The sequence below is a fragment of the Ambystoma mexicanum genome, chromosome 3p, assembly GCF_040938575.1.
Source record: "Ambystoma mexicanum isolate Mex_15411 chromosome 3p, UKY_AmexF1_1, whole genome shotgun sequence".
Lineage (NCBI taxonomy): Eukaryota > Metazoa > Chordata > Amphibia > Caudata > Ambystomatidae > Ambystoma > Ambystoma mexicanum.
This window is the reverse complement of record NC_090925.1, coordinates 18709997-18732713: the sequence shown is the minus strand read 5'-3', so window position 1 is coordinate 18732713 and position 22717 is coordinate 18709997. Positions and strand designations below refer to the sequence as shown.

Below are 22717 nucleotides of genomic sequence, written 5' to 3'. Positions count from 1 at the left end.
CTGACCCCAACCTCTTTCCCAAATCTCAGGGGCAGGAACAGAACACAGGATGACACCCTGCCTCCAAACTCTTTTCCGAATCTAAAGGTCAGAAACAGAACACAGAGTGGCCCCTCCTGACCTCAAGCTCTCTCCATAATCTTAGGGGCAGGAAAAGAACACAGGATGACTCCCTGGCCCCAACCTCTTTCCTAAATCTCAGGGGCAGGAACAAAACACAGGGTGACCTCCCTGACCCCAAGCTCTCTCACGAAACTCAGGGGCAGGAACAGAACACAGGATGACTCTGTGCCTCCAAGCTCTCTCACTAATCTCAGGGGCAGGAACAGAACACAGGATGACCCCCTGCCCCCAGGTTCTCTCCCTAATCTCAGGTGCAGGGACAGAACACAGGATGACCTCCTGTCCCCAAGTCTCTCCCTGATCTCAGGGGTGGGAACAGAATACAGGATGTCTCCCTGCCCCCAAACACTCTCCCTAATTTTAGGGGCAGGACATAACACAGGATGACCACCTGCCCCCATGCTCTCTCCCTAATCTCAAGGGACAGGAACAGAACACATGATGTCTCCCTGCCCCCAAACACTCTCCCTAAACTCAGGGGCAGGACCAGAACCAGAACACAGGATGCCTTCCTTCCCCAAAGCTCCCTCCCTAATCTCAGGGGCAGGTACAGAACACAGGATGGCTCCCTGCCCTCAAGCTCTCTCCCTAATCTCAGGGGCAGGAACAGAACACAGGATGACTCTCTGCCCCCAATCTCTCTCCCTAATATCAGGGGCAGGAACAAAACACAGGATGCCTCCCTGTCCCCAAACTCTCTCCCTAATCTCAGGGGTGGGAACAGAACACATGATTACTCCCTGTCGACAAGCTCTCTCCCTAATCTCAGGCATAGGAACAGAATACAGGATGATCCCCTTACCCCCCAAACTCTCTCCCTAATCTCAGGGGCAGGAACAGAACACAGAATGACTCCCTGCCCCCAAGCTCTCTCCCTAATTTTATGGGCAGGAACAGAACACAGGAGGACTCTGTGCCCCCAAACTCTCTCCCTAATCTCAGGGGCAGGAACAGAACACAGGATGAGTCTCTGCCCCCAAACTCTCTTCCTAATCTCAGGGGCAGGAACAGAACATGGGATGACCTCCTGACCCCAAACTCTCTCCCTAATCTCAGGGGCGGGAACAGAACACAAGATTACTCCCTGCCCCCAAACTCTCTCCTTAATCTCAGGCATGGAACAGAATACATGATTAGCCCCTTACCCCCAAACTCTCTCCCTAATCTCAGGCATAGGAACAGAACACAGGATGACTCCCTGCCCCCAAAGTCTCTCCCTAATCTCAGGGGTGGGAGCAGAACACAGGATTACTCCCTACCCCCAACCTCTTTCCCGAATCTCCGGTTTAGGAACAGAAAACAGGATGACTCCCTGCCCCCAAACTCTCTTCCTAATTTTAGGGGCAGGAACAGAACACAGGATCACTCCCTGCCCCCAAATTCTCAGGAACAGAACAAAGGATGACTCCCTGCCCCCAAACTCTCTTCCTAATTTTAGGGGCAGGAACAGAACACAGGATGACCTCCTGTCCCCACGCTCTCTCCTTAATCTCAGGGGTGGGAACAGAACACATGATTACTCCCTTCCCCCAAACTCTCTCCTTAATCTCAGGCATGGAACAGAATACATGATTAGCCCATTACCCCCAAACTCTCTCCCTAATCTCAGGCATAGGAACAGAACACAGGATGACTCCCTGCCCCCAAAGTCTCTCCCTAATCTCAGGGGTGGGAGCAGAACACAGGATTACTCCCTACCCCCAACCTCTTTCCCGAATCTCCGGTTTAGGAACAGAAAACAGGATGACTCCCTGCCCCCAAACCCTCTTCCTAATTTTAGGGGCAGGAACAGAACACAGGATCACTCCCTGCCCCCAAATTCTCAGGAACAGAACAAAGGATGACTCCCTGCCCCCAAACTCTCTTCCTAATCTCAGGGGCAGGAACAGAACACAGGATGACCTCCTGTCCCCACGCTCTCTCCTTAATCTCAGGGGTGGGAACAGAACACATGATTACTCCCTGCCCCCAACCCCTTTCTCGAATCTCCGGTTTAGGAACATAAAACAGGATGACTCCCTGCCCCCAAACTCTCTTCCTAATTTTAGGGGCAGGAACAGAACACAGGATCACTCCCTACCCCAAGCTCTCTCCCTAATCTCAGAGGCAGGAACAGAACAAAGGATGACTCCCTGTCCCCAAACTCTCTTCCTAATTTTAGGAGTAGGAACAGAACACAGGATGACTCTCTGCCCCCAAACTCTCTTCCTAATTTTATGAGCAGGAACAGAACACAGGATGACTCCCTGCCCCCAAGATCTCTCCCTAATTTTAGGTGCGGGAATGGAACACGGGATGACCACTTGCCCCCAAGATCTCTCCCTAATCTCAGGGGCAGGAACAGAAAACAGGATTACCCCCTTCCCCCAGTCTCTCTCCCTAATCTCAGGGGCAGGAACAGAAAACAGGATGACCCCCTTCCCCCAGGCTCTCTCCCTAATCTCAGGTGCAGGAACAGAACACAGGATGACGCTCTGCGCCCAAGCACTCTCCCTAATCTCAGGTGCAGGAACAAAACACACAATGGGCCCTGCCCCCAAGCTCTCTCCCTAATCTCAGGTGCGGGAACAGAAAACAGGATGACCCACTTCCCCCAGGCTCTCTCCCTAATCTCAGGGGCAGGAACAGAAAACAGGATGACCCCCTTCCCCCAGGCTCTCTCCCTAATCTCAGGTGCGGGAACAGAACACAGGATAACACTCTGCCCCCAACCACTCTCCCTAATCTCAGGTGCAGGAACAGAACACAGGATGACTCCCTGCCCCCAGGCTCTCTCCCTAATCTCAGGGGCAGGAACAGAAAACAGTATGACCCCCTTCCCCCAGGCTCTCTCCCTAATCTCAGGTGCGGGAACAGAACACAGGATGACACTCTGCCCCCAAGCACTCTCCCTAATCTCAGGTGCAGGAACAAAACACACAATGGGTCCTGCCCCCAAACTCTCTCCCTAATCTCAGGTGCGGGAACAGAACACAGGATGACTCGCTGCCCCCAAGCTCTCTCGCTAATCTCAGGGGCAGGAACAGACACAGGATGACTCCCTGCCCCCAAGATCTCTCCCTAATCTTAGCGGCAGGAACAGAATACAGTATAACTCTCTGGCCCCAAGCTCTCTCCCTAATCTCAGGGGTGGGAACAGAACACAGGATGGCTCACTGCCTCCAAGCTCTCTCCCTAATCTCAGGGGCAGGAACAGAACACAGAATGACTCGCTGCCCCAATCTCTCTCCCTAATCTCAGGTGCGGGAACAGAACACAGAATGACCCTCTGCCCCCAAACTCTCTCCCTAATCTCAGGTGCGGGAACAGAAAACAGGATGACTCCATGCCCCCAAGCTCTCTCCCTAATTTTAGGGGCAGGAACAGAACACAGAATAACTCTGTGCCCCCAAACTCTCTCCCTAATCTCAGGGACAGGAACAGAACATGGGATGACCTCCTGCCCCGATGCTCTCTCCCTAATCTCAGGGGCAGGAACAGAACACAGGATGACTCCCTGCCCCCAACCTCTTTCCCAAACCTCAGGGGCAGGAACAGAACACAGGGTGACCCCCTGACCACATGCTCTCTCCCGAATCTCAGGGGCAGGAACAGAACACAGGATGACTCCCCTGACCTCAAGCTCTTTCCCAAATCTCAGGGGCAGGAACAGAACACAGGATGACTCCCCTGACCTCAAGCTCTTTCCCAAATCTCAGGGGCAGGAACAGAACACAGGATGACTCCCTGCCTCCAAACTCTTTTCCGAATCTCAGGGGCAGGAACAGAACACAGGATGGCTCCCTGCCTCCAAGCTCTCTCCCTAATCTCAGGGGCAGGAACAGAACACAGAATGACTCGCTGCCCCCAATCTCTCTCCCTAATCTCAGGTGCGGGAACAAAACACAGGATGACCCTCTGCCCCCAAATTCTCTCCCTAATCTCAGGTGCGGGAACAGAACACAGAATGACCCTCTACCCCCAAACTCTCTCCCTAATCTCAGGTGCGGGAACAGAACACAGGATGATTCCATGCCCCCAAGCCCTCTCCCTAATCTTAGGGGCAAGAACAGAACACAGAATAACTCTGTGCCCCCAAACACTCTCCCTAATCTCAGGGGCGGGAACAGAACACAGGATGACTCCCTGCCCCCAAGCTCTCTACTTAATCTCAGGGGCAGGAACAGAACACAGGATGACTCCCTGCCCCAAGCTCTCTCCCTAATCTCAGGGGCGGGAACAGAACACAGGATGACTCCATGCCCCCAAGCTCTCTGCTTAATCTCAGGGGCAGGAACAGAACACAGGATGACTCCCCTGACCTCAAGCTCTCTCCCTAATGTCAGGGGCAGGAACAGAACACAGGATGACTCCCTGCCCCCAATCTCTCTCCCTAATCTCAGGGACAGGAACAGAACATGGGATGACCTCCTGCCCCGATGCTCTCTCCCTAATCTCAGGGGCAGGAACAGAACACAGGATGACTCCCTGCCCCCAACCTCTTTCCCAAACCTGAGGGGCAGGAACAGAACACAGGGTGACCCCCTGACCCCAAGCTCTCTCCCGAATCTCAGGGGCAGGAACAGAACACAGGATGACTCCCCTGACCTCAAGCTCTTTCCCAAATCTCAGGGGCAGGAACAGAACACAGGATGACTCCCCTGACCTCAAGCTCTTTCCCAAATCTCAGGGGCAGGAACAGAACACAGGATGACTCCCTGCCTCCAAACTCTTTTCCGAATCTCAGGGGCAGGAACAGAACACAGGGCGACCCCCCTGACCTCAAGCTCTTTCCCAAATCTCAGGGGCAGGAACAGAACAGGGGATGACCTCCTGCCCCAATGCTCTCTCCCTAATCTCAGGGGCAGGAACAGAACACAGGATGACTCCCTGCCCCCAACCTCTTTCTCGAATCTCAGGGGCAGGAACAAAACACAGGGTGACCCCCCTGACCCCAAGCTCTCTCACGAATCTCAGGGGCAGGAACAGAACACAGGATGACCCCCTGCCCCAAAGTTCTCTCCCTAATCTCAGGTGGTGGGACAGAACACAGATGACCTCCTGCCCCCAAGCTCTCTCCCTGATCTCAGGGGCGGGAACAGAATACAGGATGTCTCCCTGCCCCCAAACACTCTCCCTAATCTCAGGGGCAGGAACAGAACACAGAATGACTCCCTGCCCCCAAGCTCTCTCCCTAATTTCAGAGTCAGGAACAGAACACACAATGTCTCCCTGCCCCCAAACTCTCTCCCTAAACTCAGGGGCAGGAACAGAACACAGGATGCCTTCCTTCCCCAAAGCTCCCTCCCTAATCTCAGGGGCAGGTACAGAACACAGGATGACTCCCTGCCCGCAAGCTCTCTCCCTAATATCAGGGGCAGGAACAAAACAAAGGATGCCTCCCTGTCCCCAAACTCTCTCCCTAATCTCAGGGGTGGGAACAGAACACATGATTACTCCCTGTCGACAAGCTCTCTCCCTAATCTCAGGGACAGGAACAGAACATGGGATGACCTCCTGCCCTGATGCTCTCTCCCTAATCTCAGGGGCAGGAACAGAACACAGGATGACTCCCTGCCCCCAACCTCTTTCCCAAACCTCAGGGGCAGGAACAGAACACAGGGTGACCCCCTGACCCCAAGCTCTCTCCCGAATCTCAGGGGCAGGAACAGAACGCAGGATGACTCCCCTGACCTCAAGTTCTCTCCCTAATCTAAGGTGGTGGGACAGAACACAGGATGACCTCCTGCCCCCAAGCTCTCTCCCTGATCCCAGGGGCGGGAACAGAATACAGGATGTCTCCCTGCCCCCAAACACTCTCCCTAATCTCAGGGGCAGGAACAGAACACAGAATGACTCCCTGCCCCCAAGCTCTCTCCCTAATTTCAGGGTCAGGAACAGAACACACAATGTCTACCTGCCCCCAAACCCTCTCCCTAAACTCAGGGGCAGGAACAGAACACAGGATGCCTTCCTTCCCCAAAGCCCCCTCCCTAATCTCAGGGGCAGGTACAGAACACAGGATGACTCCCTGCCCACAAGCTCTCTCCCTAATATCAGGGGCAGGAACAAAACAAAGGATGCCTCCCTGTCCCCAAACTCTCTCCCTAATCTCAGGGGTGGGAACAGAACACATGATTACTCCCTGTCGACAAGCTCTCTCCCTAATCTCAGGGGCAGGAACAGAACATGGGATGACCTCCTGACCCCATGCTCTCTCCATAATCTCAGGGGCAGGAGCAGAACACAGGATCACCCCCCTGATCCCAAGCTCTCTCCTGAATCTCAGGTTCAGGAACAGAACACAGGATGACTCCCTGGCCCCAAACTCTCTCCCTATTCTCAGGGGCAGGAACAGAACCCCCTGTCCCCAAACTCTCTCCCCAATCTCAGGGGCAGGAACAGAACACAGGATGAGGCCCCTGACCCCAAGCTCGCTCCCGAATCAAAGGGGCAGGAACTGGACACAGAATGACTCCCTGCCCCCACGCTCTCTCCCTAATCTCAGGGGCAAGAACAGATCACAGGGTGACTCCATGCCCCCAAACTCTCTCCCTAATCTCAGGGGCAGGAACAGAACATACAATGTCTCCCTGCCCCCAAACTCTCTCCCTAAACCCAGGGGCAGGAACAGAACACAGGATGCCTTCCTTCCCCAAAGCTGTCTCCCTAATCTCAGGGGCAAGTACAGAACACAGGATGACTCCCTGCCCTCAAGCTCTCTCCCTAATCTCAGGGGTAGGAACAGAACACAGGATTACTCCCTGCCCCCAATCTCTCTCCCTAATATCAGGGGCAGGAACAAAACACAGGATGAGTCCCTGCCCTCAAGCTCTCTCCCTAATCTGAGGGGCTGGAACAGAACACACTATGACTCCCTGCCCCCAATCTCTCTCCCTAATCTCAGGGGCAGGAACAGAACATGGGATGACCTCCTGCCCGATGCACTCTCCCTAATCTCAGGAGCAGGAACAGAACACAGGATGACTCCCTGCCCCAATGCTCTCTCCCCAATCTCAGGGGCAGGAACAGAACACAAGATGACTCCCTGACCCCACCCTCTTTCCCAAATCTCAGGGGCAGGAACAGAACACAGGATGACTCCCTGCCCCCAAACTCTCTTCCTAATCTCAGGGGCAGGAACAGAACATGGGATGACCTCCTGACCCCATGCTCTCTCCATAATCTCAGGGGCAGGACAGAACACAGGATCACCCCCCTGACCCCAAGCTCTCTCCTGAATCTCAGGTTCAGGAACAGAACACAGGATGACTCCCTGGCCCCAAACTCTCTCCCCAATCTCAGGGGCAGGAACAGAACACAGGATGAGGCCCCTGACCCCAAGCTCACTCCCGAATCAAAGGGACAGGAACTGGACGCAGAATGACTCCCTGCCCCCACGCTCTCTCCCTGATCTCAGGGGCAAGAACAGAACACAGGTTGACTCCATGCCCCCAAACGATCTCCCTAATCTCAGGGGCAGGAACAGAACACACAATGTCTCCCTGCCCCCAAACTCTCTCCCTAAACCCAGGGGCAGGAACAGAACACAGGATGCCTTTCTTCCCCAAAGCTGTCTCCCTAATCTCAGGGGCAGGTACAGAACACAGGATGACTCCCTGCCCTCAAGCTCTCTCCCAAATCTCAGGGGTAGGAACAGAACACAGGATTACTCCCTGCCCCCAATCTCTCTCCCTAAACTCAGGGGCAGGAACAAAACACAGGATGAGTCCCTGCCCTCAAGCTCTCTCCCTAATCTCAGGGGCAAGAACAGAACACAGGGTGACTCCGTGCCCCCAAACTCTCTCCCTAATCTCAGGGGCAGGAACAGAACACACGATGTCTCCCTGCCCCCAAACTCTCTCCCTAAACCCAGGGGCAGGAACAGAATGCAGGATGCCTTCCTTCCCCAAAGCTGTCTCCCTAATCTCAGGGGCAGGTACAGAACACAGGATGACTCCCTGCCCTCAAACTCTCTCCCTAATCTCAGGGGTAGGAACATAACACAGGATTACTCCCTGCCCCCAATCTCTCTCCCTAATATCAGGGGCAGGAACAAAACACAGGATTAGTCCCTGCATTCAAGCTCTCTCCCTAATCTCAGGGGCTGGAACAGAACACAGTATGACTCCCTGGCCCCAATCTCTCTCCCTAATCTTAGGGGCAGGAACAGAACATGGGATGACCTCCTGCCCGATGCACTCTCCCTAATCTCAGGAGCAGGAACATAACACAGGATGACTCCCTGCCCCGAATCTCTTTCCCGAATCTCAGTGGCAGGAACAGAACACAGGATGACTCCCTGCCCCAATGCTCTCTCCCTAATCTCAGGGGCAGGAACAGAACACAGGATGACTCCCTGACCCCAACCTCTTTCCCAAATCTCAGGGGCAGGAACAGAACACAGGATGACTCCCTGCCCCCAAACTCTCTTCCTAATCTCAGCGGCAGGAACAGAACATGGGATGACCTCCTGACCCCATGCTCTCTCCATAATCTCAGGGGCAGGAGCAGAACACAGGATCACCCCCCTGACCCCAAGCTCTCTCCTGAATCTCAGGTTCAGGAACAGAACACAGGATGACTCCCTGGCCCCAAACTCTCTCCCTATTCTCAGGGGCAGGAACAGAACCCCCTGTCCCCAAACTCTCTCCCCAATCTCAGGGGCAGGAACAGAACACAGGATGAGGCCCCTGACCCCAAGCTCGCTCCCGAATCAAAGGGGCAGGAACTGGACACAGAATGACTCCCTGCCCCCACGCTCTCTCCCTAATCTCAGGGGCAAGAACAGAACACAGGGTGACTCCGTGCCCCCAAACTCTCTCCCTAATCTCAGGGGCAGGAACAGAACACACAATGTCTCCCTGCCCCCAAACTCTCTCCCTAAACCCAGGGGCAGGAACAGAACACAGGATGCCTTCCTTCCCCAAAGCTGTCTCCCTAATCTCAGGGGCAGGTACAGAACACAGGATGACTCCCTGCCCTCAAGCTCTCTCCCTAATCTCAGAATCTCAGGGGTAGGAACAGAACACAGGATTACTCCCTGCCCCCAATCTCTCTCCCTAATATCAGGGGCAGGAACAAAACACAGGATGAGTCCCTGCCCTCAAGCTCTCTCCCTAATCTCAGGGGCTGGAACAGAACACAGTATGACGCCCTGCCCCCAATCTCTCTCCCTAATCTCAGGGGCAGGAACAGAACATGGGATGACCTCCTGCCCGATGCACTCTCCCTAATCTCAGGAGCAGGAACAGAACACAGGACGACTCCCTGCCCCAATCTCTTTCCCGAATCTCAGTGGCAGGAACAGAACACAGGATGACTCCCTGCCTCAATGCTCTCTCCCTAATCTCAGGGGCAGGAACATAACACAGGATGACTCCCTGACCCCAACCTCTTTCCCAAATCTCAGGGGCAGGAACAGAACACAGGATGACACCCTGCCTCCAAACTCTTTTCCGAATCTAAAGGTCAGAAACAGAACACAGAGTGGCCCCTCCTGACCTCAAGCTCTCTCCATAATTTTAGGGGCAGGAAAAGAACACAGGATGACTCCCTGGCCCCAACCTCTTTCCCAAATCTCAGGGGCAGGAACAAAACACAGGGTGACCTCCCTGACCCCAAGCTCTCTCACGAAACTCAGGGGCAGGAACAGAACACAGGATGACTCTGTGCCTCCAAGCTCTATCACTAATCTCAGGGGCAGGAACAGAACACAGGATGACCCCCTGCCCCCAGGTTCTCTCCCTAATCTCAGGTGCAGGGACAGAACACAGGATGACCTCCTGTCCCCAAGTCTCTCCCTGATCTCAGGGGTGGGAACAGAATACAGGATGTCTCCCTGCCCCCAAACACTCTCCCTAATTTTAGGGGCAGGACATAACACAGGTTGACCACCTGCCCCCATGCTCTCTCCCTAATCTCAAGGGACAGGAACAGAACACATGATGTCTCCCTGCCCCCAAACTCTCTCCCTAAACTCAGGGGCAGGACCAGAACCAGAACACAGGATGCCTTCCTTCCCCAAAGCTCCCTCCCTAATCTCAGGGGCAGGTACAGAACACAGGATGGCTCCCTGCCCTCAAGCTCTCTCCCTAATCTCAGGGGCAGGAACAGAACACAGGATGACTCTCTGCCCCCAATCTCTCTCCCTAATATCAGGGGCAGGAACAAAACACAGGATGCCTCCCTGTCCCCAAACTCTCTCCCTAATCTCAGGGGTGGGAACAGAACACATGATTACTCCCTGTCGACAAGCTCTCTCCCTAATCTCAGGCATAGGAACAGAATACAGGATGATCCCCTTACCCCCCAAACTCTCTCCCTAATCTCAGGGGCAGGAACAGAACACAGAATGACTCCCTGCCCCCAAGCTCTCTCCCTAATTTTATGGGCAGGAACAGAACACAGGAGGACTCTGTGCCCCCAAACTCTCTCCCTAATCTCAGGGGCAGGAACAGAACACAGGATGAGTCTCTGCCCCCAAACTCTCTTCCTAATCTCAGGGGCAGGAACAGAACATGGGATGACCTCCTGACCCCAAACTCTCTCCCTAATCTCAGGGGCGGGAACAGAACACAAGATTACTCCCTGCCCCCAAACTCTCTCCTTAATCTCAGGCATGGAACAGAATACATGATTAGCCCCTTACCCCCAAACTCTCTCCCTAATCTCAGGCATAGGAACAGAACACAGGATGACTCCCTGCCCCCAAAGTCTCTCCCTAATCTCAGGGGTGGGAGCAGAACACAGGATTACTCCCTACCCCCAACCTCTTTCCCGAATCTCCGGTTTAGGAACAGAAAACAGGATGACTCCCTGCCCCCAAACTCTCTTCCTAATTTTAGGGGCAGGAACAGAACACAGGATCACTCCCTGCCCCCAAATTCTCAGGAACAGAACAAAGGATGACTCCCTGCCCCCAAACTCTCTTCCTAATTTTAGGGGCAGGAACAGAACACAGGATGACCTCCTGTCCCCACGCTCTCTCCTTAATCTCAGGGGTGGGAACAGAACACATGATTACTCCCTGCCCCCAAACTCTCTCCTTAATCTCAGGCATGGAACAGAATACATGATTAGCCCATTACCCCCAAACTCTCTCCCTAATCTCAGGCATAGGAACAGAACACAGGATGACTCCCTGCCCCCAAAGTCTCTCCCTAATCTCAGGGGTGGGAGCAGAACACAGGATTACTCCCTACCCCCAACCTCTTTCCCGAATCTCCGGTTTAGGAACAGAAAACAGGATGACTCCCTGCCCCCAAACTCTCTTCCTAATTTTAGGGGCAGGAACAGAACACAGGATCACTCCCTGCCCCCAAATTCTCAGGAACAGAACAAAGGATGACTCCCTGCCCCCAAACTCTCTTCCTAATCTCAGGGGCAGGAACAGAACACAGGATGACCTCCTGTCCCCACGCTCTCTCCTTAATCTCAGGGGTGGGAACAGAACACATGATTACTCCCTGCCCCCAACTCCTTTCTCGAATCTCCGGTTTAGGAACATAAAACAGGATGACTCCCTGCCCCCAAACTCTCTTCCTAATTTTAGGGGCAGGAACAGAACACAGGATCACTCCCTACCCCAAGCTCTCTCCCTAATCTCAGAGGCAGGAACAGAACAAAGGATGACTCCCTGTCCCCAAACTCTCTTCCTAATTTTAGGAGTAGGAACAGAACACAGGATGACTCTCTGCCCCCAAACTCTCTTCCTAATTTTATGAGCAGGAACAGAACACAGGATGACTCCCTGCCCCCAAGATCTCTCCCTAATTTTAGGTGCGGGAATGGAACACGGGATGACCCCTTGCCCCCAAGATCTCTCCCTAATCTCAGGGGCAGGAACAGAAAACAGGATTACCCCCTTCCCCCAGTCTCTCTCCCTAATCTCAGGGGCAGGAACAGAAAACAGGATGACCCCCTTCCCCCAGGCTCTCTCCCTAATCTCAGGTGCAGGAACAGAACACAGGATGACGCTCTGCGCCCAAGCACTCTCCCTAATCTCAGGTGCAGGAACAAAACACACAATGGGCCCTGCCCCCAAGCTCTCTCCCTAATCTCAGGTGCGGGAACAGAAAACAGGATGACCCACTTCCCCCAGGCTCTCTCCCTAATCTCAGGGGCAGGAACAGAAAACAGGATGACCCCCTTCCCCCAGGCTCTCTCCCTAATCTCAGGTGCGGGAACAGAACACAGGATAACACTCTGCCCCCAACCACTCTCCCTAATCTCAGGTGCAGGAACAGAACACAGGATGACTCCCTGCCCCCAGGCTCTCTCCCTAATCTCAGGGGCAGGAACAGAAAACAGTATGACCCCCTTCCCCCAGGCTCTCTCCCTAATCTCAGGTGCGGGAACAGAACACAGGATGACACTCTGCCCCCAAGCACTCTCCCTAATCTCAGGTGCAGGAACAAAACACACAATGGGTCCTGCCCCCAAACTCTCTCCCTAATCTCAGGTGCGGGAACAGAACACAGGATGACTCGCTGCCCCCAAGCTCTCTCGCTAATCTCAGGGGCAGGAACAGACACAGGATGACTCCCTGCCCCCAAGATCTCTCCCTAATCTTAGCGGCAGGAACAGAATACAGTATAACTCTCTGGCCCCAAGCTCTCTCCCTAATCTCAGGGGTGGGAACAGAACACAGGATGGCTCACTGCCTCCAAGCTCTCTCCCTAATCTCAGGGGCAGGAACAGAACACAGAATGACTCGCTGCCCCAATCTCTCTCCCTAATCTCAGGTGCGGGAACAGAACACAGAATGACCCTCTGCCCCCAAACTCTCTCCCTGTGAGCTTTCATGTGTAAGACGATGTTAAGGTGAGTTCCACAACTCGATGAACTTAATGGGACGACATGTCCATCCCCCATCCTGCAACTTCCCCTCTGGACCTCATCCCCTTCACCATGTCCCCAAAGGTTCCCTCCATCACCTACCTCCCTCAGAGAGGAATCGACAGCTCGGTGTCCAGAAGGAAAGGTCACATCAATGATGGCCATGTTGGAGGCGTCCTCGCTGCCGGTGTAACTGGGTGAAGGGGGAACACAAAGCCAAGAATTAGGTTCTGCTCCCCCTGGATGCAGGTTTGAAAGGGGACACTACATGTATGATGCCGCCGCCTCAGAACCTAGGGTAGAATGGGTTCAGCTTCATTGTACCTCTTACACCCTACCAAGACCACCAAGACCTCACCAGCACTCATGGTCGCGACCCTCCAAAGGAGGACCCAAAAGACAGCCTTTTCTCTCGGAGAAACTGAAAATGCCTCCTCCCCCTCATCAAATCTGGAACCGTCCATGGTAGGCCAATCGCTACAGAGTGGACCTTCTGCAGGGGCCTACATCAGTTTGGCACCAGGCGGTTCCTGTTGGCACATGTGCACTCTTTAATACGTAGCTATGAGTCTAACTCAGGTAGTGTTGCAAGGCGGAGAATGGGCCCTTTCTAGAGAGAAACACAGGCTTCTCCCAGACCAACAAACGAGCAGCTTTCATGCACAGTGAGGGCCAAGGGGGCTATAAACCGTGCATGCAACAGTGCGTGTGAGGAGGTCTATGCACAAAATGCACAGAGGGGTACGCGGTACATGTAGCCAGAGTTGCTAAACCATGAGATGACTAGACCAGCCCCCTACTTTATTACAGAAAGCAGAGAGGTAGGAACCATGGAAGCTGCTGTCAAGGGCGGTGCATGGCGGCAATGTTTGGGAAGACACCATGGCTCCTGGGAAGGAAACGGTGTCCTGTCTGCATGTGCATGGGTAGCTGGGGAGCCCGAGCTATATGTGAGGTCAATCTAGTTGCTCTTGAGACTTCACCACTTTATAGGAGTGGTGGTGCGGTCTCCTATCATCTAATAGGGGGCCCTTCGCTGGGAAATCGATATCTGGACGCTACACGGGGCTGGGTGATTTTTCCAACTGTTGTGATGATACGTCTTTGAAGCTCTCCTTACCTGACATTAACGTGTAGAACAAACTGTGTTTGCGCTCCGGCCAGGCAGGTCTCTGGAGAAGTGGACGCCACCAGGTCGAACGACGTCTGGATGTTGGCCAGCTGAATGTTATATCGGAGTGTGGACTACAACATGAGAAAAACAGAACACCCTTAGTCCTTCTGACAGATACTCACTATGTGCGCTTCAGAGGAAGGCAGCCAGAAGGACTTCCACAGCCCCCACCCAAGAGGGCATCTAACACCCTTAGTCCTTCTGATGGATACTCAGTAGGCGCCCTTCAGAGGAACGCTGCCAGAAGGACTTCCATCAGCCCGCAGCCAAGAGGGCATCTAATACCTCAGTCCTTCTGACAGATACTCAGTAGGCGCCCTTCAGAGGAAGGCTGCCAGAAGGACTTCCATCAGCCCCCAGCCAAGAGGACATCTAACACCCTCAGTCCTTCTGACAGATACTCAGTAGGCGCCCTTCAGAGGAAAGCTGCCAGAAGGACTTCAATCAGCCCCCAGCCAAGAGGGCATCTAACACCCTTAGTCCGTCTGACAGATACTCAGCAGGTACCCTTCAGAGGAACGCTGCCAGAAAGACTTCCATCAGCCCCCAGCCAAGAGAGCATCTAACACCCTTAGTCCTTCTGACAGATACTCAGTAGGTGCCCTTCCGAGGAAGGCTGCCAGAAGGACTTCCATCAGCCCCCAGCCAAGAGGGCATCTAACACCCTTAGTCCTTCTGACAGATACTCAGTAGGTGCCCTTCCGAGGAAGGCTGCCAGAAGGACTTCCATCAGCCCCCAGCCAAGAGGGCATCTAACACCCCTAGTCATTCTGATAGATACACAGTAGGTGCCCTTCAGAGGAAGGCTGTCAGAAGGACTTCCATCAGTCCCCAGCCAAAAGGGCATCTAACACCCTGGGTCCTTCTGACAGATACGCAGTAGGCGCCATTCAGAGGAACACTGCCAGAAGGACTTCCATCAGCCCCCATCCAAGAGGGCATCTAGCACTCTTAGTTCTTCTGACAGATATATATCAATAGGCACCCTTCAGAGGAAGGCTGCCAGAAGGACTTCCATTAGCCCTCAGCCAAGAGGACATCTAACACCCTTAGTCCTTCTGATAGATACTCAGTAGGTGCCCTTCAGAGGAAGGCTGCCAGAAGGACTTGCATCAGCCCCCAGCCAAGAGGGCATCTAACACCCTGTGTCCTTCTGACAGATACTCAGTAGGTGCCCTACAGAGGAAGGCTGCCAGAAGGGTTTCCATCAGCCCCCATCCAAGAGGACATCTAACACCCTCAGTCCTTCTGACAGATACTCAGTAGGTGCCATTCAGAGGAAGGCTGCCAGAAGGACTTCCATCAGTCCCCAGCCAAGAGGGCATCTAACACCCTCAGTCCTTCTGACAGATACTCAGTAGGTGCCCTTGAGAGGAAGGCTGCCTGAAGGACTTCCATCAGCCCCCAACCAAGAGGGCAACTAACACCCTGGGTCCTTCTGACAGATACTCAGTAGGTGCCCTTCAGAGGACAGATGCCAGAAGGACTTCCATCAGCCCCCAGCCAAGAGGGCATCTAACACCCTCAGTCCTTCTGACAGATACTCAGTAGGTGCCATTCAGAGGAAGGCTACCGGAAGGACTTCCATCAGTCCCCAGCCAAGAGGGCATCTAACACCCTCAGTCCTTCTGACAGATACTCAGTAGGTGCCCTTGAGAGGAAGGCTGCCTGAAGGACTTCCATCAGCCCCCAACCAAGAGGGCATCTAACACCCTGGGTCCTTCTGACAGATACTCAGTAGGTGCCCTACAGAGGAAGGCTGCCAGAAGGGTTTCCATCAGCCCCCATCCAAGAGGACATCTAACACCCTCAGTCCTTCTGACAGATACTCAGTAGGTGCCATTCAGAGGAAGGCTGCCAGAAGGACTTCCATCAGTCCCCAGCCAAGAGGGCATCTAACACCCTCAGTCCTTCTGACAGATACTCAGTAGGTGCCCTTGAGAGGAAGGCTGCCTGAAGGACTTCCATCAGCCCCCAACCAAGAGGGCATCTAACACCCTGGGTCCTTCTGACAGATACTCAGTAGGTGCCCTTCAGAGGACGGATGCCAGAAGGACTTCCATCAGCCCCCAGCCAAGAGGGCATCTAACACCCTCAGTCCTTCTGACAGATACTCATTAGGTGCCCTTCAGAGGAATGCTGCCAGAAGGACTTCCATCAACCCCCAGCCAAGAGGGCATCTAACACCCCTAGTCCTTCTGACAGATACTCATTAGGCGCCCTTGAGAGGAAGGCTGCCTGAAGGACTTCCATCAGACCCCAACCAAGAGGGCATCTAACACCCTCAGTCCTTCTGACAGATAGTAGGTGCCCTTCAGAGGAACGCTGCCAGAAGGACTTCCATCAGCCCCCAGCCAAGAGAGCATCTAACACCCTGGGTCCTTCTGACAGATACTCAGTAGGTGCCCTTCAGAGGACGGCTGCCAGAGGACCTCCATCAGCCCCCAGCCAAGAGGGCATAAAACACCCTCAGTCCTTCTGACAGATAGTAGGTGCCCTTCAGAGGAACGCTGCCAGAAGGACTTCCATCAGCCCCCAGCCAAGAGAGCATCTAACACCCTGGGTCCTTCTGACAGATACTCAGTAGGTGCCCTTCAGAGGACGGCTGCCAGAGGACTTCCATCAGCCCCCAGCCAAGAGGGCATAAAATACCCTCAGTCCTTCTGACAGATAGTAGGTGCCCTTCAGAGGAACGCTGCCAGAAGGACTTCCATCAGCCCCCAGCCAAGAGAGCATCTAACACCCCTAGTCCATCTGATAGATACTCAGTAGGCGCCCTTCAGAGGAAGGCTGCCAGAAGGACTTCTATCAGCCCCCAGCCAAGAGGGCATCTAACACCTTAGTCCTTCTGGCAGATACTCAGTAGGTGCCCTTCAGAGGAAGGATGCCAGAAGGACTTCCATCAGCCCCCAGCCAAGAGGGCATCTAACACCCTGGGTCCTTCTGATAGATACTCAGTATGTGCCCTTCAGAGGAAGGCTGTGAGAAGGACTTCCATCAGCCCCCACCCAAGAGGGCATCTAACACCTTAGTCCTTCTAACAGATACTCAGTAGGCGCTCTTCAGAGGAAGGCTGCCAGAAGGACTTCCATCAGCCTCCAGCCAAGATGGCGTCTAACACCCTCAGTCCTTCTGACAGATACTCAGTAGGTGCCCTTCAGAGGAAGGCTGCCAGAAGGACTTCCATCAGCCCCCACCCAAGAGGACATCTAACACCCTTAGTCCTTCTGACAGATACTCAGTAGGTGCCCTTCAGAGGAAGGCTGCGGGAAGGACTTCCATCAGCCCCCAGCCAAGAGGACATCAAACATCATTCCAAGGTTTCTTGAAGGCATGCTGTACTCAAAGCCCCTTGGTAGAGGGGGCGGGGGTGTCTCATGCAGGCACCCTTTCCCCCTTTTTGGAGGGTCTTGCATTACTCAAAATCTTGATGCCATCTTGCAAACACCCACGAGACCACCTTCTGACACCACCGGCAGCGGGAAGGGGAGGTTTCGCTCTAGTCAATGTGGATATTAGGACTGCAGACTGCTTGCACTTCAAGTGGGGACAGGCTCTCCCTTGGCTGTCATGAAGGGTCCCTGAGCTTCCCACAATAGTCCCAGTGGGAAGAAGTTTGGGTTAACAGCTCTATAAGCAAACAAACAGCTGCTGAGATCAATGCACTCCTACCTTGGCACAAGGTGCAGGGATAACCCACCCTACCTCCCTCCCCTTCATCATGATAGCGAGTGTCGGATGTCTCCACTCACCTGTATGTAAACGCAGGCGGTGCCAGTCACTTCTGCCGTGTAGACCCCCGGGAGGGTCTTCAGGTCGGCGCGCTGCAGGAGCAGGGTGTTGTCTCTGTTTACACTGAACTGCTGAATTGCCTTTCCGCCAGATTTCAGGGTCAGCACACTCGTGCCGTTCTTGGTGCTGACAAGTTGCTGAAACTTGGCCATTGCTTCCAGTCCCACCTTAGTGTCCTGTAGGTGTGAATGGACATTCTGTTAAAGCGGCCCTCTGGGCACCTCTGCGCTTCAGTGTGCTAAGCAGAGCAAGCAGACTTTGAGCGGGGACGGTTGCTTGCTGGAAGCTGGGTGATAGGAGGATTTATTCATTTGAAGCAAGATGAGGGCTGTGGGTCCGATTATCGCTATATCCAAGAGTTCCCAGAAACCCCGGGGAAGAAAGCTCTAGAGTACAAGACACATGGTACCCCCGATGCGACCTCAGCCAGGGAGAGACGGCCTAGAGGCTGGGGCGCCGCACTATATGCCCAGTAACCTTAAAAGAGACAGACCCAATGTACATGGCTGTGACCTAGGCACGAGTCTAACAGGTCCGGGGAATGGGGGCCAGTGAAAGGACTATCACACAAGGTGAGGGTGGGGGTATGGAGAAGCCCCTGTGGTGAGGATGGGGATATTTGGAAGGGTGTGTGGTGAGGATGGGGATATTGGGAAGGCTGTGTGAAGAGTATGGGAATATGGGGAAGGATGTGTGGTGAGGGTGGGGACATGGGGAAGGATGTGTGGTGAGGATGGGAATATGGGGAGGATGTGTGGTGAGGATGGGGATATGGGGAAGGGTGTGTGGTGAGGGTGGGGATATGGGGAAGGATGTGTGGTGAGGGTGGGGATATGGGGAAGGATGTGTGGTGAGGGTGGGGACATGGGGAAGGATGTGTGGTGAGGGTGGGGATATGGGGAATGATGTGTGGTGAGGGTAGGGATATGGGGAATGATGTGTGGTGAGGATGGGGATATGGGGAAGGATGTGTGGTGAGGGTGGGGACATGGGGAAGGATGTGTGGTGAGGGTGGGGATATGGGGAATCTTGTGTGGTGAGGGTGGGGACATGGGGAAGGATGTGTGGTGAGGATGGGAATATGGGGAGGATGTGTGGTGAGGATGGGGATATGGGGAAGGATGTGTGGTGAGGATGGGGATATGGGGAAAGATGTGTGGTGAGGGTGGGGACATGGGGATGGTTGTGTGGTGAGGATGGGGATATGGGGAGGATGTGTGATGAGGATGGGAATATGCGGAAGGATGTGTGGTGAGGGTGGGGACATGGGGAAGGATGTGTGGTGAGGATGGGAATATGGGGAGGATGTGTGGTGAGGATGGGGATATGGGGAAGGATGTGTGGTGAGGCTGTGAATATGGGGAGGATGTGTGGTGAGGATGGGAATATGGGGAGGATGTGTGGTGAGGATGGGAATATGGGGAGGATGTGTGGTGAGGATGGGAATATGGGGAGGATGTGTGATGAGGATGGGAATATGGGGAGGATGTGTGGTGAGGATGGGAATATGGGAAGGCTGTGTGAAGAGTATGGGAATATGGGGAAGGATGTGTGGTGAGGATGGGAATATGGGGAAGGATGTGTGGTGTGGATGGGAATATGCGGAAGGATGTGTGGTGAGGGTGGGGACATGGGGAAGGATGTGTGATGAGGATGGGAATATGGGGAGGATGTGTGGTGAGGATGGGGATATGGGGAAGGATGTGTGGTGAGGGTGGGGAAATGGGGAAGGATGTGTGGTGAGGGTGGGGACATGGGGAAGGATGTGTGATGAGGATGGGAATATGGGGAGGATGTGTGGTGAGGATGGGAATATGGGGAAGGATGTGTGGTGATGGTGGGGATATGGGGAAGGATGTGTGGTGAGGATGGGAATATGGGGAAGGGTGTGTGGTGAGGGTGGGGATATGGGGAAGGATGTGTGGTGAGGATGGGGATATGGGAAGGATGTGTGGTGAGGATGGGAATATGGGGAAGGATGTGTGGTGAGGGTGGGAATATGGGGAAGGGTGTGTGGTGAGGGTGGGAATATGGGGAAGGGTGTGTGGTGAGGATGGGAATATGGGGAAGGGTGTGTGGTGAGGGTGGAGATATGGGGAAGGATGTGTGGTGAGGGTGGGGACATGGGGATGGTTGTGTGGGGCGAGGGTGGGGATATGGGGAATCTTGTGTGGTGAGGGTGGGGACATGGGGAAGGATGTGTGGTGAGGGTGGGGACATGGGGAAGGATGTGTGGTGAGGATGGGCATATGGGGAAGGATGTGTTGTGAGGATGGGAATATGGGGAAGGATGTGTGGTGAGGGTGGGAATATGGGGAAGGGTGTGTGGTGAGGGTGGGGATATGGGGAATCTTGTGTGGTGAGGGTGGGGACATGGGGACGGATGTGTGGTGAGGATGGGAATATGCGGAAGGGTGTGTGGTGAGGGTGGAGATATGGGGAAGGATGTGTGGTGAGGATGGGGATATGGGGAAGGATGTGTGGTGAGGATGGGAATATGGGGAAGGATGTGTGGTGAGGGTGGGAATATGGGGAAGGGTGTGTGGTGAGGGTGGAGACATGAGGATGGTTGTGTGGCGAGGGTGGGGATATGGGGAATCTTGTGTAGTGAGGATGTGGATAAGGGAAAGGTGGGGTGGGGATATGGGGATGATTGTGGGGTGAGGATGGGATACGGGGAAGGATGTGTGATGAGGATGGGATATGGGGAAGGTCCTGTGGTGAGGATGTGGATATGAGGATGGTTGCGTGGTGAGGATGGGGCTATGAGGATGGTTGCGTGGTGAGGATGGGGATATGAGGATGGTTGCGTGGTGAGGATGGGGATATGAGGATGGTTGCGTGGTGAGGATGGGGATATGGGGAAGGTGGTGTCGTGAGGATGGGGATATGAGGATGGTTGTGTGGTGAGGATGGGGATATGAGGATGGTTGCGTGGTGAAGATGGGGATATGAGGATGGTTGCGTGGTGAGGATGGGGATATGAGGATGGTTGCGTGGTGAGGATGGGGATATGAGGATGGCTGTGTGGTGAGGATGGAGATATGGGGAAGGTGGTGTAGTGAGGGTGGGGATATGAGGATGGTTGTGTGGTGAAGATGGGGATATGAGGATGGTTGCGTGGTGAGGATGGGGATATGAGGATGGTTGCGTGGTGAGGATGGGGATATGAGGATGGTTGCGTGGTGAGGATGGGGATATGAGGATGGTTGCGTGGTGAGGATGGGGATATGAGGATGGTTGCGTGGTGAGGATGGGGATATGAGGATGGTTGCGTGGTGAGGATGGGGATATGAGGATGGTTGCGTGGTGAGGATGGGGATATGGGGAAGGTGGTGTCGTGAGGATGGGGATATGAGGATGGTTGTGTGGTGAGGATGGGGATATGAGGATGGTTGTGTGGTGAGGATGGGGATATGAGGATGGTTGCGTGGTGAGGATGGGGATATGAGGATGGTTGCGTGGTGAGGATGGGGATATGAGGATGGTTGCGTGGTGAGGATGGGGATATGAGGATGGTTGCGTGGTGAGGATGGGGATATGAGGATGGTTGCGTGGTGAGGATGGGGATATGGGGAAGGTGGTGTCGTGAGGATGGGGATATGAGGATGGTTGTTTGGTGAGGATGGGGATATGAGGATGGTTGCGTGGTGAGGATGGGGATATGAGGATGGTTGCGTGGTGAGGATGGGGATATGAGGATGGTTGCGTGGTGAAGATGGGGATATGAGGATGGTTGTGTGGTGAGGATGGGGATATGAGGATGGTTGTGTGGTGAGGATGGGGATATGGGGAAGGTGGTGTAGTGAGGATGGGGATATGAGGATGGTTGTGTGGTGAAGATGGGGATATGGGGAAGGTGGTGTAGTGAGGATGGGGATATGAGGATGGTTGCGTGGTGAGGATGGGGATATGAGGATGGTTGCGTGGTGAGGATGGGGATATCACGATGGTTGCGTGGTGAGGATGGGATACGGGGAAGGATGTGTGATGAGGATGGGATATGGGGAAGGTCCTGTGGTGAGGATGTGGATATGAGGATGGCTGTGTGGTGAGGATGGGGATATGGGGAAGGTGGTGTAGTGAGGATGGGGATATGAGGATGGTTGTGTGGTGAGGATGGGGATATGAGGATGGTTGCGTGGTGAGGATGGGGATATGAGGATGGTTGCGTGGTGAGGATGGGATACGGGGAAGGATGTGTGATGAGGATGGGATATGGGGAAGGTCCTGTGGTGAGGATGTGGATATGAGGATGGCTGTGTGGTGAGGATGGGGATATGGGGAAGGTGGTGTAGTGAGGATGTGGATATGAGGATGGCTGTGTGGTGAGGATGGGGATATGGGAAAGTGGTGTAGTGAGGATGTGGATATGAGGATGGTTGCGTGGTGAGGATGGGGATATGAGGATGGTTGCATGGTGAGGATGGGGATATGAGGATGGTTGCGTGGTGAGGATGGGGATATGAGGATGGTTGTGTGGTGAAGATGGGGATATGGGGAAGGTGGTGTCGTGAGGATGTGGATATGAGGATGGCTGTGTGGTGAGGATGGGGATATGGGGAAGGTGGTGTAGTGAGGATGTGGATATGAGGATGGCTGTGTGGTGAGGATGTGGATATGGGGAAGGTGGTGTAGTGAGGATGGGGATATGAGGATGGTTGCGTGGTGAGGATGGGGATATGAGGATGGTTGCGTGGTGAGGATGGGGGTATGGGGAAGGTGGTGTCGTGAGGATGGGGATATGAGGATGGTTGCGTGGTGAGGATGGGGATATGCGGAACGGTGTGTGGTGAGGATGGGCATGTG

At 54.2% G+C, this 22717-nt stretch overlaps 1 protein-coding gene across 3 annotated transcripts in view; it reads right to left on the bottom strand.

Moving 5' to 3' along the window:
- LOC138580080 (alpha-2-macroglobulin-like) overlaps positions 1–22717 on the bottom strand; it is a 551370-nt gene that overhangs the window by 43545 nt on the left and 485108 nt on the right. For all 3 annotated transcript variants that reach the window (XM_069650342.1, XM_069650343.1, XM_069650344.1), the window contains 3 exons: positions 17869–18084; positions 14063–14187; positions 13045–13135 (listed from right to left, as the gene is read on the bottom strand). In XM_069650342.1, coding sequence (XP_069506443.1) covers positions 13045–13135; positions 14063–14187; positions 17869–18084 — 432 coding nt within the window. The remainder of the gene's footprint in view (positions 1–13044; positions 13136–14062; positions 14188–17868; positions 18085–22717) is intronic.